Here is an 18,508-nt window from a genome sequence, read left to right on the forward strand (position 1 = left end):
ATAGTAAATTTTATATTATTTATTTTGAACAAAATAAAAAAAAAAAAGAAGCTGGGCCAGAGGTGAGGGGCACTGCTGAAGCACAGGAATAGAGCCTGTGGATGGAAGACAGGGTGTGTAAGCACTGATAGGAGGAAATACCATCTACATTTTCACTCACCTTGTGCTGCAGAAGAGCATGTCCATCCCCTCAGGATGTTGGTGACAAGCCACAGCTGTGGTGACACTGGCTGTGACCATGACACCAAAGGAAGTCACTGATGTTTTCTTAACATAGCATTATGGTCATAGAATCTCCAAATATTGTTTAACCTCATCTGACTTCGGAATCACCAATTCTGATAATATAATTGCTTTAATAGAAAGGTGCGACTTGGGCTCAAACTATTCAACATGAAAATAAAATTAGAGTACTCGTTTCAGCAGGACATGTACTAAAATTGGCACAATAGAGAGAAGATTAGCATGGCCCCTGCATAAGGATGATACACACATTCGTGAAGAGTTCCATGTTTTTTGAAAAAGTTTATCGTTGCCTTGCTCACTGTTTAGTCATAAATGATGTAAGGTAATGGAGTTTTAATATTGCAGGAGGTCGACTTGCATACAATTGATAGATTTTTAAGTCTTTGGGATTAACTTTTTAAAGTTAGCCCTATGTTCTTGGATGTAGTCAAATGATAATTCTTTAGAACTATTCCATTTTCCAGACATTTTACGTTCAGATGGTGGTTCCCTGCTGGTGGATTGTTCCTTTTGGTAAGCTTCTTTATGATAGTGTCTGTATTACTTGAGTTCTTAGGTGCTCTGCAGACAAAATTGAAGGAGGTTACTGTTACCCAGCACTTTGGCTTTCAGGCTTAAATAAGAACCCCCACAAATGTCCTTGCTGTATCATAGTGCTATTAAATGCATCTCAAGTGAATAAAGAGTTAATTTATTGAAAGTAAAAAATAAGTAAAATGAATAGTATCCAACTGGTCCACAAAATGAGAAACCTCGGATTATGTATATGGGCTTTTTTTTCTACCCTACCCAGACATCCAGTTGGTCACGAGCGTTGTAGATTGTCTCTCCGAAGCTCTTTCAAATTCATCTGGTCCTGCTGATTTTCCATTCTGATACCTTATTTCAAATGTTCATTGCATATCTTGATTATGGGCTATGATTGAATTGACCCTTGATTCACATATGGCCCCTCCCCTCACTTCCTCCTCAGGTTCTTTCTCCTTTCCTGGTGCCTTCTGGTGGGGGAAGTCTGGTCCCAATCCCAGGATTCCTCTTTCTTCTTGTCTGAATAGCTAGGCTCCTTTCAGAGAATGGCTCAGACACTTGCCCCACGTGTCCCCTCCTGGAGAGGGCAGCATCCTCGCCTCCATTTCCTTCCAAATAGAGTGCATTCTGCTGGTATTTATCACCTCCTTTAACACAAAGTGACTCTAAACGTCTGGACCGGAGAAGCGGTCCATCTGGATGAGCTTGAAGGTTTGAATGTAGTTTGATCATAGGATGCCGTGCAGAGACACCTTGGACTCACGGCTGGAATCGTGAGAGGTGCAGACGGGGCAGGGCGGGGGTCCTGAGCACCAGCACCTGCCTAGGGTGGACGTGTGTTATGCCTCCACCAGAGGGCGCTGTGGCCTATGCACCTGCTCGATGCTCTCCAGTTTCTCAGCTGTTTCCAGACCTCTTGTAGGTGTTCCTGTGACCTCACTGGGGTGAATAACATCCCCCCTCATACAGTCTTTCTTTTTATCAGGTTATCAACCTGATAAAGGCTAAGGCTGAAGGAGGGATTTAAACAACCTCATAAGGGGTAAGATTGGCATGGAGACCTCCCACCCTCAGGATCAGGGTGACGTATAAGAAAGGTTGGTGGGCCCAGGCCTGGCTGTGGGGCTCAGGAAGCAGAGCCTGAGCACCTCTACCATGGCCTGGGCTCCACTCCTCCTCACCCTCCTCGCTCACTGCACAGGTGGGTGCCTGCAGGGCATTCCGGGAGGGCTCCTGTCTGTCATCTGGCAGGATGGCCTCTCCCTCCTCCCTTGGAACGGGATCTGTCCTGTCTTCGCTGATCTCTGTGTCCTTCCTCATTGCAGGGTCTTGGGCAGAGGTTGTGCTGACTCAGCCCAGCTCTGTGTTGGGGTCTCCTGGGCAGAAGGTCACCATCTCCTGCGCCCGCAGCAGCGGCAACACTGGGGATTGTGCCCAGCTACCAGCAGCGCCCGGGCAGTGCCCTCACCACTGTAATCTACAAAGATGATGAAAGACCCTCTGAGGTTCCCGCTCGGTTCTCTGGCTCCATTGACACCTCCTCCAGTGCCGCCTCCCTGACCATCTCTGGGCTGAAGCCCAAGGACGAGGCCGACTACTGTTGTCAGTCTGATTATGACAGCAGTAAGAACACGGTGCTCCAGACCCATAAGGAGGTAAGACCAAAACTGCCCAGAGCCTCCCTGTCCTGGGTCTGCCCTCGACCCATCCCAGCCAGGAGGGCTGATTCTTCCTGTGTTGCGCTTGGAGGCTCAAGTTGGACTTTCGTGAGTTCTTCTCTTTTCTTTTCAAAATATAATATTTTCCTCTCATGTCTTGATGGATGATCTCATAATCCATTGCAATCACTTCATGGAGGAGATTTAGTTCAAATCAAGGTTTCTGAACTTCTGTATTCCTTGTGGAGGGGGCTGTTCTGTGCACTGCAGGACATTTAGAAGCTTCCTTGAGCCCCACACATCAGAAGCCAGTAACAACCTACTCTCCATATTGTGACACACACACACACACACACACACACACACACACACACACACACACACACACAAAACTCCAGCCATATTCATATATCTCCTGGCAGAGCAAAAATCACCCCAGTTTGAGAACTGCATGGTAAAAGAGCATGTTCTCAGCCATTCGGAAGCCTTTGGCTTTGAATCCTGTTTCTGCCATCACTGGATGTAAGATGTGTCACCTCCTTGTGCTACTGCTTTGCCGTCTTAGACAAACATCAACACACAGTTCAAATGATTGTTTTGATGGATGAATAACGTTGTAAGACGATAAGGTCAGAGAACCTGTGACCCAGTCGTGTGGAATCTCCTCCCAATCAGATTGTGGAGTATGATTTTTGGCTAGATTAGATGTGTGAATAATATTTTAAAACTTTATAAAAAACGCATGAAAATATAATAGCTTGCTCTTCATTTATTCCCACAGGGATTATTTTTCAAGCATGGGATACAAAGATAAAGATGTGGAAAGGTCCTGTACTCTTATGGTTTACAGTTTAGGGTGGGTACGAGGAAACAGACAAGAACACAGGCAAAGACGAGTGTATAAAAATGTCCCTTGTTTTACGGGAGTGTTTGGGTTTGAATTTTGGCCCTGCCTCTATTTGGTTCTCTTCAAATTTGGGTCCTTGGGTCTCCGCTAGCAGAATGTGGATATTTATATTTCAATGTAAGTTGATTAAATTAAGTAAAACTTAAAATTCTATTTCTTAGCCACACTTGCTGCACTTCAATGGCTTAATGGCTTCATGTGTCTCGTGGCTACCATATCTGAGAGCGTAGGCAGAGGACGTTTTTACCACGGCAGGAAATTCTACTGGACAATTGGAAATGCTGACTTGACAATTCACTTGCCACTCAGGGATGAAGACAGCCCACTTAGTAAAAAGCACTCTTGAGAAATCTCTTCTGTAGTGTGAGGCACGGTTCTTTGGGATACAACTCCAGGGAGTAATTCTCATGTGCATAAATTTTAACCAGAGAGTGAGGATCATAAAAGGAGTGAGAGATCTGGATGTGCAGACTGAAAATGCTCCTCTCGCCACGAGGCGACTATTCCATGGTGGGCAGGTGGGATTCCTAACGCCCCTGCTGGCCTTCAGGGTTTGCTCTGCTCTGCATCAGCGTGAGGTTTCTGTGTCTCATGGGGACAGATCAGGGGTGGTAGCACATCTCCAAGACGCTCTAAATGATCCCCAACCCCTGGTGTCCATGCCCTTGTACACACTGGAGAAAGTTGACTTGTGAAACTAAGGATATGAAGGAAATGGCCGCGTGTGACTTCCGACGCTGCAGCACAGAGGATTTCCATCGTGCTTTCTTAGATTGCTCACTGTGGGGGAAGGTGGTTGCTGTGTTGTGAAGACTCTCAAGGAGCCCTGTGGAGAGGTTCATGTGTCAAGGGCCTGAGGCCTCCTACCACCAGCCTTGTAACTCAGCCACATTGGAAGCTGATCCACCAGCCCCAGTCAGGCCCTCATAGACTATTTCCTGGTCAAAACCTTGACTGCAACCTCACGAACAAACCTGAGCCAGAAACGTCCTTCTAGGTTGTTGCCAATTCCTTGACTCACAGGACCTGTGGCATCATATATATTGTTCTAAGCTTCTAATCTTGGAGAAGCTTGATGTGAGGAAATAGATAATGAATACACCAAGGGAAGGACGTGGCGACGTGGAGGGTGTAGGCACTGGTGGGGTTAGGCCTTGATGCCTGCGCTCAGTGAAATGTGATGAGACCACCATGGGCTCCCTCACTCTGCATGATTTCCATGGATCCCCTAATGGCTTTTCCTTGTAATCCATGGCTTCCTTATAAACATCCCACAGGAATTACTCATATCTTTTATGCCTTGTCCAGGTTCCTTGTGTAAATCTTTGAGTATAAATTAATCAAAGGACATTGGCTTCTTCCACACATTGAGGTTTCAACATTGAATTCCTTATAACAAGGCACCTGACCCTCTTTATTGTCTTTTTCACTCCCTCCATCTTTATCAGATGTGAAGTCTCATGTGGACAGTCACTTTGTGTATTCCTTTGAAGAATAAGAAACCCCTGTGTACCTTTCTGCCCCTTAACTAGAAAACAGAGATATTGCTTTAACAAGAGGGGTCACCCAATGGAAAAGATGGGAAAAAAAAAAAAACACATATAGCAGGCCCTGATTCAGTAGAGCGGGAAGTGAAGTAAACTTCCCAAACTACATTTTAGAAGAGACTCTCATTTTTGGTCTCCCTAATCAGGTAGTGGACTTTGATAGAAAACGTCCATAATAGGGGAGAAACGTAACATTTTAGAGCTCATCAGTGAACGTGGCACTGAAGACCCTCTTCAAGCTGGGAAAGCCAAGGAAGAGGAAGGAAGAGCGAGCCTGGGGTGTTGGCAATCCCACAAAGACAACAGTGAGTTTCCAGCTTGTGAATATCCAGGGGTCCGATGAAGTCAACTGAAGAAGAATATTTTTATCATCAGATGACAAAGGCTCGTGTTGACCTGGGGACATCTCGACCTCTCTGTTCTCTCTGCCTCCTGCCTCAGCCACAGTGGCCTCTGTTGAAAAGGATGCTTATCAGTATCAATTACCATCAGACACTACAGGGTGTTGTCCGCAGATATTTCTGGAACGCTGGAATGACAGTGACCATGCTTTCAGGCCAACATCATTAGCAGTTTACACTGAGAAACTGAAATTTGAGATCACAGGGAAGTAGGGGGCGCTGTGGGCTTTCCCCAGGTCTGCACTGTGGGTGCCCCCTGCTGTGTAATCCCTCAGACTCTCCAGGGCAGGGGCCTGTGTCGGCTGATGGAGACTTAGCAGTGTGTCCTCTGTGGGCTGGGCAGGGTCTCTGCTCACAGGTGTGTGTAAGGTCACAGCAGCTGCTTCCTCCCGAGTCACTCCCATGGGGGCAAACTCTGAGTCTCAGCCATCAGCCCCCTCCTTGTAAAGAAGCACATGCAGTCCTCTGCTGGTCTTCAGGATGGAACAGAGATCTCCAGTATGGGAGGCTAATTTACATGAATAGCCCCGCCTCCCTGAGGCCACTGAAAGAGAGAAGAGGTGCCTGGGGGCAGCCCAGCTCCAGCCCAGGAGTCTCAGGAGGGCTGCCTTCACCATGGCCTGGACGCCTCTCCTCCTCGTGCTCCTGTCTCAATGCACAGGTGGGGACATTCCTCAGAGACTCAGAGCAGCCCTGCCGTCTGTGGGAGCTGGCTTGGCTCACAGTCTCCAGCAGCTCAGTTCTGGTCTCTTCTCTAGTGTCCCCTCGTGTCTTTGTCTGCAGGGTCCCTCTCCCAGCCTGTGCTGACTCAGCCGTCCTCCCTCTCTGTGTCTCTGGGAGCATCAGCCAGACTCACCTGCACTCTGAGCAGTGGCTTCAAAGTTGGTGATTTCTGGATACGTTGGCACCAGCAGAAGCCAGGGAACCCTCCCAGGTATCTTCTTACTTTCCACTCAGATTCAGACAAGCACCAGGGCTCCGGCGTCCCCAGCAGATTCTCTGGATCCAGCGATGCCTCAGCTAATGCTGGGCTTCTGCTCATCTCTGGGCTCCAGCCCGAGGACGAGGCTGATTATTACTGTGCCACATATCACCGCAACTCAAAGGCTTTCACAGTGCTCCTGCCCCAGGGGAAAGCGAGACAAAAACCTCCCCTCTGCTCAGCGGTGCTCACAAAGGTGGAAGGTTGTTCCACCTTCCCCAGCATTGAGTGGGCCCTCAGAACCGCACAGACAGAACCTCACAGACATTCCTCAGTCCTAGGCCAGAGGCCCTGAGGCTGTGGCCACATCAAAGTCAGAAGGGACCTTGGCCCTCAGACCCTTACCCTCTTGTTGCCCCCGGTTTATTTCCAAGCTCCAGAAAGGCTTTAATCTCCGAGTCCTCTCCTGTGAAAGGGAGATCAGGGCATCGTCTACTTCATGGGGTTGGGAGAGGATTAAATGAGGTCACAGACATGAACTCATTGCTGTGTGTGGCCCAGACCAGCTACCATGATCACTGACACTGAGGTGGGAAGCCCAATAAAAAGACTGGCAGGACCCCCAAGCAGGGCCACTGCTCTCCTGCCAGGACCACCCAGTCCCCTGGCCCAGAGGCTCTATCTCACTTTTTGCCTGTGAAACAGCTTACTCACACGTAAAATTCTATTGGTTCCCTGAGCTCACTCCTGATTGGTGATTTCCTTCACTCCTGATTGGTTAGTTCTCTCCCTCCTGATTGGTCCATTTCTACAAAGCTTGTTCTTGATCAGTCAACTTTCCTTATACCTCATTTATGTATGATGTTGCAAAGTGTAAACTGGCAGCCTATAAAAGCCGGTGTAAACCTACAGAGGGAGTCCAGAGCTTTGAGTGTTAACTCCTCTGGGCCTGCAACCTAATGAAGCTGAGTTCTCCAACTCTCCAAGTGCTGATGGATCCAGGTTGCTCTCGCCTGGATCCAGGTTGCTGTCACAACTGAGCTGTAACACCAAGGTATAACACTCAGCTGTAACACATTTTTCTGCAACACCACAACTAACTCAGCCCAGTCTAGGACCAGATGCTCCAGAATGTTCTCTTCCTGTTCCTTTCCTGACTCCTGCCCGCTCCTGTGAAAGATTTTCACCTGGAATTTGCATCAAATCACTGATAGAAGCAAAAAATATGAAAATATTTTAAAACGAAGAATCAATTTACATAGAGGATTAGAGATTATACTGAAGTTTAATTAGAATGAATCCAAACATTTTCAAGTTCACAACTAATAAAAATAGTATATAATTTTAAAATTATGTAAATTCAAAAGTAGTTCAATGTGTATATTATTCTAGTCCCAAAATTAACAAAAATATAAACTATTGACCCTATCTGTAGGAAAACAAAAATTCAGCAAGGAACACAAAAGAAAATTTGAACAAGGGGTAAAATATTTTCTTACATGAAAACACTGAGTAAAAATGTCAACAGTGAGTAGATAGGTTGTACAATCACTTTTATTATTTATATTATGACTTGCACGTTTCCCCCTGAGAATGTGTGAGGGTGGGTGTAAGCAGAAAGCAGAGGTGACGGTGCAGATCCCTCAGAAGTCAGAAGGAGGGATGGGTAAGTGACAGATCAGCTGACTGACGCCACACAGGGTAACTTCTTGAATGTAAGTCCTAACATAATTTCATCGTATTTTAAAAATTACATTTGGTGTGAATAATGATTGGTTATCATCTTGTATACAGAAAATCTTTTCAAACATAATAACCACTTATTAAGTTCAACTGTAAGTTTAACTTAGAGGGAGCACCCACCCTCATTACTCAGGACTAAAGTGTGTTCTGGAATGTGGGAATTTGAGTGATGAAACTGGGAACACCCAAGGCAAACAAGGATCCATTATAATATTTATCATATTATAATGGATCATTATGTACTAGGTCTTCAGAATGTTGTTTCAGAAATTTCACTTCCGGATGGTGGAATAATTTACTTGCTGAGAATTATAAGGTAGGTGGCATATTACAAGTTACAATGAGTAAATTAGAATTACAAATTACATAATCATCTTTTATACAGCATCAGGAAGCTGCCAGTATAACGAGAACTGAATTGGGCCAGTATTCTTTTGTTTGCTTGTTTGTTTGTTTTTAATATATTTTTACTGAAGTACAGTCAGTTTACAGTGTTGTGTCAATTTCTGGTGCACAGCACAATACTTCAGTCACACGGAACATATACGTATTCGTTTTCATATTCTTTTTTGCCATAGGTTACAACAAGATATTGAATATAGTTCCCTGTGCTCTGCAGTGTAAACTTGTATTCTTGAGGGGGTCATTTGTGCTAATCTCTGCAGGTGCCTGTATATTGTGAGAATTTCCTGAATAAAAACTTCACACCATCTGAGAGCCACTGTCCAGGTCTGAGAAAAATAGCAGACATGTGGTAGATCTGATGGATTATGGAAGCCAAATAAGTAACTAGATGAGACCTTAGGCGTTTATTTAAGAAAATGTGTAGGATGCCTGCGTTTTAAACTGCCAGGGTGGTGAGACCCAGTAAAATACATGAACTAAACCAGTAATAGAGCCAAACTATTCATTTAGTAGCTCTCATTCATTTCTGGCAGAGATGGAAAATGGTGTCGGTGTCGGCCACGGTGGAAGGCAGGCTAGCAGATTCTTAGAATGCTAAGCATCCTCTTGCTGTGTGACCCAGGAACTGAATTAAGTACTTATCCATGTGAATTGAAGAGGTGTGTCCACATAAGGACCTGCACACAAATGTTTACAGCAGCTTTGATCATCATTCTTGTAATCTGGAATCAAGCAAAATGGCCTCTCGTAGGTGAATGGATAAACAAAGTGTGGTTCGACCACCCAGTGGGACATTACTCAGTGATGAAAAATCAATGAGCTCTTGGGCCACAGAAAGCTAGTAGGATACAAAAAGTGAATGCACATGACTGAGTGATAGAAGCCAAATCTTTAAAAAGTAAACTACAATTACTGTGTGATTCCCACAATATGATATTGTGAAAAAGGCAAAACTCTAGAGACAGTACAATGACCAGTGGTCGTCTGGAGTTCAGGGATAGGAAAAGAGGGCTGAGTAGGTGGAGCAAAATGGATGTTTAGGGGAGTGAAAGTATTCTGTACGTTACTGGGATGGTAGGTAGATGACATTATGCATCTGGTAAAACCCACAGAGCTGGGCAACCACAGAGCTGGGCAACCACAAGAGCGAACGCTGATGTAAACTATGGGCTTTGGTTAATAATAATGCACCAGCATTAGTTTATCAATAGTGGTTTATACAGTTTTACCAAATGCCCAAAACCCATGCAGGATGTTAAAATGGTAGAACTTCTGGGGGTCCTGGGGGGCATGTGGGAACTCTCTGTAGCAGTGGATTTTTATCTGAAGGAATTCTACATCTCTTCCTAATTAAAACCAAAACCAAAATTATGTCAACTGTGTATTTACAGCTCTAACTCTGCTTGTGGTTAGTAGCCCCTGAAGAGGGGAAAACTAAGGAGTGGAACACGAGCCCCCCAAGGGGAAGGTGCCTGCATGGGTGTGAGGCTGGGGGTGGGTGGGGAGTTGGTCCAATGAGACCTAGTCAATGTGAGCCGTATCTCTTAGGGGGTTTTCAGAATCCCAGAGGACTGAGGTAGACTGAGGAGTGGGAGTGAGGGAAAGCAGGGGTGAGGGTCAGTGTGTTCTAATAAGAAGCAAGAATTCAAAGAAGGAGAGACTGGTCATTCAAGTTCAGAAAAGTTGCTGACAGCCTGTGCTTCAGACTGTTGGGGTAGGGAAGACTTCTAGGGGGAGCTCCTTGCAAAGTGGCAGGAGAGCTGGAGAGGCACTACAGTGACCTGGGCGCACAGCCATCATGGGACTGCCAGCCGGGGCGTGACATGCTCCCAGGGGTGTTTCCTCACTTGTGTCCAGCTGCTGCAATGAGGATGACACAAGCCAGACAGGGAGTGGGTCTTCAGTCTTATCCTGGGAGGAGGGGGTGGTGGCAGATCGAGGTTAGTCTGGGGGTGCATGGGTGTTGGGTGAGGCGGGGCTGAGGGCAGGGTCTCACCTTCTGCTCAGCTCCGGAGTGAGCAACCGGGTCATGGGGGACGCTGGGTGTGGGCAGCAGGGGGCGCTGTGGGCCTGCCCCCGGGGTCTGTGGGGGGCTCTCAGCCGGGAATCCAGCCACTGGGACCCCAGACCCAAGGGCCCAGAGGAGGCTCCTCAGCCCCACTCCATCTCAGCTTTCACCAGATTTAGGCTCAGGGTCCCCAGGGGGAGGGGATCATTTGCATGAAGGGTTCCTCTGCTCTCACATGAGGGAGGAGATACGAGAGATTCTGTGTGTTTGTCACCTGTGAGCTGAGCAGCAGAGCTGGGGCGTCTCCACCATGGCCTTGACCCCTCTCCTCCTTGGCTTCCTTGCTCACTGCTCAGGTGAGAGGCTGTGGACAGCGAGAGAAGTGATTCGGGGACACCGAGGCCTCTTTTTCTGCCCTCGTTGAGAACATGCTGTGGACGACAGCCAGACTCACCTCCCAGTCACCACTCCTCTGTTCCAGGGTCCTGGGCACAGTCTGGGCTGACACAGGAAGCCTCCGAGTCAGGGGCTGTGGGACAGAAGATCACCCTGTCCTGTACCTGAAACAGCAACAGTGTTGGAGCTAATCCTATGGGCTGGTACCAACATAGCTCACGGCACACCCCCAAACTGATGCTCAGAAGTTCTTGGCCCTCAGGGATCCCAGACCGGTTCTTGGGCTCCAAGTCTGGCAACATGGCCTCTCTGGCCATCTCAGACCTCCAGCCTGAGGACGAGGCTGAGCATTACGGTTCAACATTGGACTCAAGCACCAGCGGTGACACAGTGATTCAGACCCTTGGGGAACTGAGACAAAAATCCACCCCTGCTCCCCGTGACCACCACTGTGACACTTGTGTCAAATACAGGTGGTGGTCGTGGCCCATCTCACAGTGTCCAGGTCTCAGAGCCTGACCGTCTAGTGCTGATGCCCTCTCTCATGCTATGTTTCATCACAGCTTCATTGAGATACACTGTGCACGCCACCCCATTCACTGATGTAACGTGCACAACACAAGGCTGTTTAGTCTAGTTACAGAGTTGTGTAATTCTCACCATATACTAACTTTAGAACATGTCCACATGCCTAAGACAGGCTCCCCACCCATTAGTGATTGCACCTCTGCTCAGTCCTAGGGAACCCCTCACTGATCCACTTTCTGCCTTTGTAGGTTTGCCCATTCTGGACGTTTCATATAGATGGGACTGGAAATTAGGTGTCCTTTCTGACTGTCTTATTTCACTGAGTTCTTTGGCATAACACTTCGGCATTCCATCCTCGTGGGTCGCTATCCATTTTTTATTGCAACATAGTACTCCATTCTGTGAGCCGACTGCTGCTTGTTTACCCTTCAGGGATGTCTGAGTTGTCTTTCTTCTTTGGGCTGTGATGCAGAATGCTGCCAGCAACATTTGTGTGCAAGCAGTTAGGTTTTGTTTTGTTCTTGGTGGAAGTACGTTTGCATTTCTCTTGGGCAGACACCTAGGGGTGGAATTGCTGAGTCATGTGGTGACATTTTATTGCCTCATTTGAGGGACTGTCAGATGTTTTCCACCACGGCAGCACCGGTTTCCATCTAATGTACGAGGGCTCTGATTTCCCTCCATCTTTAACAGCAACTGTGATGGTCTCTTTCTTACAGCCCTTCTGGTCTGGGTGAGGAAACATATCTGTGCAGTTTTGACTTGCATTTCCCTGGTGCTGAGCCCCTTTGCACGCCCTGTCTGAGGCTCTGAGACACTCCACCCCCACCCCACCCATAGATCCCTGACTTTAGAAAACTTTAGACTGAGTCACTGCTGAAATCACACTCAGCCTGTTCACCTGGACTCAGGAGAAAGCCCTTGCTCAGGGACAAAATGCAGCCAGAGACAAGGGGATGGGCGGCGGGAGGCTACCTCCCAGGTGAGGACCGGGAGATGGGGACATCCTGTGGACATGCCTGTGGTGGGACTGCAGCCTCAGGCTCACACCTTTCACAGGACTGTTCTGGAGCCTCCCCTCTGACATGGCTCTCCTTGTCATCACTTCTGGAAAACACCGGCCCAGTAGGCATCCTGTGATGCCTCAGCAGAGGCCCCTTCACTGGGACTAGGACTTGCACGCACTCTGGTGTCCGCTCAGTCTCCCTGGCACGCAGGGCCTTCGTCAGCCCACACGGACACTCCAGGAAAAGTAAATGTTCCATAAAAGGACCTGCATACATGCAGAAAGAGATCCGTTGATGCACAGAAGGGATTAAAATTTTAAAATCTGAATATTATGCTTATTTAATTTACCAATATTTTGAATTTCTTTTTTTTAAAAAAAATGCCTGACAGAATTTTGGGGTATATGACCTCTTTTCTACCATTTGTGTGGAAAAATTTAAGTTCAGGAATAGCCTAGAACATTTTGCAAATGAGCAAAAGTGAAGGGGGATATATATGACTAGATAGTGACACATATTAAAAACAAAAATAATTTAAAGAGTTAGAGGTTGTTGAAGAAATCAAACAGAGCAACAACAACAAAAAAATCAACGTATGTTCTGTGGGAATCACAGAATATGGGAAGCCGACCATGGACAGATGAATGGAGACACGGACCAGGTGAACTGCCCAACCAGCAGGGACCTCAGGTCTCTAGTCCTTGGTGAGGTTGTGCCCTGTGACCAGCAGAGGGCGCTGTGGGGCTGCCCTGTGGTCCCGGCACAGCTGCTCGGGGAGGAGCACTCACTCCCAGGAGCTGGGCTGGGGGCAGGGTCTGTGTTCCTGATGGGCACTCAGCAGTGTGTCCTCTCTGGCTGGCAGAGTGTCCTCTCTGGCTGGCAGAGTCCCCTGAGCAGGGACCCCTGTGGTCTCAGCAGGTGCCTCCTCCCAGGGTCTCCCAAGGGGGAGGCCATCCTCCAACCCCCGAGCCTGGGCTGTGAGCTGAGCTCCAGCACCAGGGCTCAAGAAGGGCCTGGGTGGTCCCTGGGGGGACACCCATTTGCATGGGCCGCCCTTCCTCTGACAGAGGCTGGCAAGAAAAGTAGGCACCGGGCAACCCAGCCCCAGTGTGGGGACCAGGGAGCTGTGAGCACCATGTCCTGGGCTCCTCTCCTGCTCCTGCTTCTCTCTCACTGCACAGGTAGGGACAGGCCTCGGGGACTGGATCTCAGTTCCCCTCCTGCAGCAGCCCCTGTGGCTCAAACTCTGGGAATGCTTCCTGCAGGTCCTGCCCCATCTGCCCCACGTGCCTGTGTTTGCAGGGTCCCTCTCCCAGCCTGTGCTGACTCAGCCGCCCTTTCTTGCTGAGTCTCCGAGTGCATCAACCAGACTCACCTGCACCCTGAGCAATGGGAACAGTGCTGGCAGCTGTATTATAAGCTGTTACCAGCAGAAGGCAGGGAGCCCTCCCCGGTATCTCTTGAGCTACTACTCAGACCCAATTAAGCGCCAGGGCTCTGGGGTTCCGAGCCGCTTCTCTGGATCCAAAGATGCCTCAGCCAATGCAGGGCTTCTGCTCATCTCTGGGCTGCAGCCCGAGGATGAGGCTGACTATGACTGTTCTGCAGTGTCCAGCAGCGGTAATGGTCACACAGTGCCCCAGTCCCACAGGGACGTGAGACTAAAACCTCCCCTGTGCTCTCCCTGCTGGGCGTCACTGCTGCTCTGCCTGGGACCAGGCTGCACTCAGGGTGACTTTATGTTGTCACATCTTCAGGCAGCACATGAGTTTCCTCTGAACAGCAAATCAGACCCTGTTACAGCCTCTTCCTCTTCTCACATCTGAGACTGACCGTTCCTGTTGTATCTCAGCCTAATTGTGTTTCCACAGGCAGACAGTATTTGCTCTGAGATAAAAACCTCCCCGTGGAGATGTTATAAGTGGCAGAATGTGGTGGGTTCTGGATCCTCCCCTCTCAGTGTCTAAGCGAGACCCCAGGATGCTTCTTGTCTAAGAACTTCAATCTGAGATATGAGATCCAAAATCAACATGCAGAAGTGAGCGATAAAATACATGCTGGCAATAAACCATCAGAAATTGACAGTAAAATGTAAAAATACCAATTAATGGCTTCAAACTAAGAAATAGGTAAGGATAAATCTGAAAAATAAAATCCTTCAGACTTGGTCCAACAACAGAGCCTCCTTGACCCCTGCAGGGCTCCTCCTGAGTGGGAGGGTGTTGACCACTGTCACACAGCTGAGCACAGCCTGGATGGGCTGGGACTCCAGTCCCTGAGATGGGAGATGGGCATCTGTCCCCCACTCTCCCCAGTGTGACCCCTCAATCCTTGCCCCTGCTGTGGGCAATGCCCACTGTGGTTTTGGAATCTGCCATCACTTCAGCAACAAGAACCAGAGAGACTGATGTTCTGGAGTCAGTGTGATCCCGAATGGGCTGAAAATAACCTCCTCTCTTACTGGTCTTCCCGTGACAATCATTTGTCACCAGTATCCAGAATAGCCCCCCTCGTGCTGGCTGGGGAGGACAAGGAGAAGACAAATCCCGCCCGTGGGACCCAGGGCACCAGGTCCTGCTCTGACTGGTCCCCACGTGTCCCATGAGCCTGGCCCAGGCTTTGCTGATGAGCCCGGCCCAGGCTCTGCTGATGAGCCCTGGGCTCTGAGACCTTCACGAAGCAGAATCCCTGTCCAGGTGGGAGGAGCTATTGGACGCCAAGGTGCAGGAGACCCTCCCTTCCCATGGACGACCAGCTACTCTCCCGAGTTTACCTCTATTAGTCTAATTGTCTCCCACTCTGGTTTCTGTTTTGTTTTGCTTTTATTGGGAGGTTATTTGAATGGATCTCATTTCGTTGGAGTCTAGAGCCTATGATCCAACCCTCATTATCACACAGAACCTCAACATTACAGGAAACTTTCTAGAACCTTTTCTTCTGTCTTCAATGCCAGTCTATGGAGGACTTTACTGAATAAATGTAAGGTTCCCTGGGGGGTGGGTAACAGCTGTGGAGGCCACTAGGGTCAGAAGTTGAGGAAGCACCTCCAAATAATTAACTAATTAAGTCATTAATTACAGATTATTATAACAGCGACTCACTGTCAATCCTTAAACTGAAAACAATTACAAAATTAGACCAAAATGGAAAAAAAAAAAAGAACACACCCTGATTGAGGAGAGGAAAGAATGAATCCTGAGCTGAGCAATTAAAGGCCAATGGAGGCTGAGATGAGCAGGAGGGAGGACACTGTGTCTTCACTAGTTGAGTTCTAGGGGACAAGAGAGCCATCAGATGCCCGTAATCGGGCTTTGGGGGTGGGGATCTAACAGGTGTCCCAAAGAACACCACCACCACCAACAATAAAGTGTCACCTGTCAGGGTAACACGTATGGAATTTTTGTACATATGAACAGGGAGGGTACACTGTAGACTGTTACATTATGAACTTGGATTATTTTAGTTATTTTTAAAAGTTTTTCTTTGGAAGTAATTAGGTTATTTACTTATTTTCAGTGGAGGTAACAAGGATTGAACCCATGATGTCGTGCACACTAGCACGCACTCTACCACTGAGCTATACCCTCCCCCTTGAACGTGGTTCAGGATGGCCCTGTATTTTTAATGACCCAGGCACATGGAAGGCTCAAAGAAGATGCCAGGTGATCCTGAAACACGTGCAAGAGAAGGACTGTGCAATACATCCCACTTTAACACCTGGAGGGCATCCATTGTCGAGAAATCATCTAGACAGTTAATGTCTCAGTCCCCAACCCAGTGGAGGAGCCTCCTCTGTCTACTTGTGTGGGGAGTAAGATGACAAAGATGTACGTCCAAAACTAGGGTGCCCTCCAGGAGTACAGGGTGGTGACAGAGGTGCTGGGGAGCCCAGGATCAGAGAGCAGTAGGGGGCACTGTTGCACGGGTCCTGAGAAGGCAGGGTTCTGGGCAAAGCTACCACTGAAATTTTTCTATTCACACCTGCACACTTGGACAGTGACCTTATAGGCGTCTGGCATTGGCTGGTTAATGTGACCAAAATCGAGGATCACACACCCACTCCTGGGAACAAGGTCGAGAACGTGTTCCCCCAGCATCTCAATTTGTGCCCCTAAAGCCTGTCCTGGAAACAACACATTAGCTGATTTTCCCCAATCCAGAAGGGTTTCCTGGATGTCAGAGGCAGGTTGCTCTGGGAGATTCCATGATGGGTGAGAGCAGAACTAGGGACACACGCAGATCCCAGCTCTGTCTCAATCAGGATGGCTGCTGACTATTCAGAAGCTGATCTGTGAGCACCATTTACTGGACACCTGCTATGTGCTGGGCTCAGGTGTCAGATACACATTGTTAGACGATGGAAGCTGGGACGACCACCCGGGCCTGCCTGGTGTCCTCTGCTCAGGGCTCCCAGCTGGGACACCCCCACCTTCAGGCCCCACACAGCCCCATCCCAGCCCATGCCCTGCCCCCTCAGGCAGAGGGAGAGGACCCTGGGCCCAGGGAGGGATCAGAGAGCTGGGGGATCATTTGCATGACTGGCCCCTCCCACTCTCAGAGTATGAAGAAGGGGAGAGACCTGGGGAAGCTCTGCTCAGCTGTGGGGCCACAGAAGGCAGGACCCGGTGACCATCCCCACCATGGCCTGGTCCCCTCTCCTCCTCACCCTGCTCGCTCACTGCACAGGTGACTGGATGAGGGACAGGGGAAGGGGCCCTGGGAGGGCGCCTGGGCTCCAGGTCCTCTTCTGTGTCTGGATCCCAGAAGCAGCATCTCTGTCTCTCCCACTTGCAGGGTCCTGGGCCCAGTCTGTGCTGACTCAGCCGCCCTCCATGTCTGGATCCCTGGGCCAGAGGGTCACCATCTCCTGCACAGGAAGCAGCAGCAACATCGGGGGTGGTTATGGTGTTCAGTGGTTCCAACAGCTCCCAGGAACAGCCCCCAAACTACTCATCTATGGTAACAGCAATCGAGCTTCAGGGGTCCCAGACCGCTTCTCTGGCTCCAAGTCTGGCAGCTCAGCGTCCCTGACCATCACTGGGCTCCAGGCTGATGACGAGGCTGACTATTACTGTGGACGTTATGACAACAGCCTCAGTGGTCGCACAGTACTCCAGGATGCTGGGGAAGTGAGACAAAAACCTGCTGTCCTTCAGCCCTCGCTGCTCAGCCAAGACAGCTGTTTCCTTTCTTTGTTTTGTCTGAAATGTGGGTCTTAGACCAACCCTACGGGACTTTGTCTAGATAATGTGTCCTGACTTCTCAAATTCTGCCCCTAAACCCAGTCTTTGTCAGCAGAAACTTGACTGCTGTTCTCAAAGTGAACAGGACTTCCTGGATAGCCCTTGGTGGCTGTGCTGGGGACCGAGACCACGTTGGGTCAGAATCAGAGATACGAAGCCCAGATGTGCCTGATTAGGAAGGACTGTACGGAGGTCCGTCCATCCACACCCCTGAGTGAACACACAGCAGGTATCCGGGAGGCTCCAGCTCTTGGATACAGCTTGAAGGACATAGGGCAGCCTGTGTCCTTGTCAATACATCACACGTGACTGAGGAGGAAGAGGTGGGCTTGGCAGGTGGACGTGGGAGCCCTTAGATGGGGTATGGGGAAGAAACAGAAGGTGATGTTGTGTGGGTTCCGTACAGAAGGTGAGGGAGGAGGAGGTGAGAGTGAGGATAGGGACCATGTGGGGGTGTGGATTGGACACAATGGTCAGACTGTGGTGTCGGGGATGACGGGGAGCAGGTGAGGGGAAGGCGCACAGTCAGATGCCACGAGTTTCGGAGGAAGGAGTAAGTATAGAAAGGTGTCAGGAAAGAGTGGAACCGAACTGGGGTTTAGGAGCCGCGTGGGGCGGGGCTGAGCTTCAGTTCTCTGAGATGACATGATGACCACATCCTGCTAATGCAGGATTATTGAGATCAGAGACCATCAAGAAAAAGACTGGCTCTTGATAGATGACCGAGTGTCAGTTATCCCAGAAGTGTGTCTCTAGGGGGTGCTCATCTCACATTCAATGGAACATTTACCTACTCCTGTTAAATGTCAAGGAACTGGAAGAGCAGACTGGAAGGAAGAAGCTGGGACATGTGTTCTCAGCGCTTCCCACATGCTAGAACCCACGGCTTTGGAAAGCACAGGGTCACAACGTCTCCTCCTGATCGACTGGCGGGCGGACCTCAGGGATGGGCTGATCACCTCTTTATGT

At 49.0% G+C, this 18,508-nt stretch overlaps 1 non-coding gene and 1 gene segment (V, D, J or C); both read left to right on the plus strand.

Annotated features, from left to right (window-relative positions):
• The first annotated feature begins 410 nt into the window (after positions 1-410).
• LOC123616272 (U6 spliceosomal RNA) lies at positions 411-517 on the plus strand. The gene has a single exon (XR_006724228.2). It is a non-coding gene; the product is annotated as a U6 spliceosomal RNA (small nuclear RNA).
• A 1,412-nt stretch (positions 518-1,929) lies between these two features.
• Positions 1,930-3,137, plus strand: LOC105066910 (immunoglobulin lambda variable 6-57-like). The segment is given in 3 exon segments: positions 1,930-1,975; positions 2,185-2,429; positions 3,108-3,137. Coding segments are annotated over 3 exon segments (321 nt in total).
• Positions 3,138-18,508: the final 15,371 nt, after the last annotated feature.

The sequence above is a fragment of the Camelus bactrianus genome, chromosome 32, assembly GCF_048773025.1.
Source record: "Camelus bactrianus isolate YW-2024 breed Bactrian camel chromosome 32, ASM4877302v1, whole genome shotgun sequence".
Lineage (NCBI taxonomy): Eukaryota > Metazoa > Chordata > Mammalia > Artiodactyla > Camelidae > Camelus > Camelus bactrianus.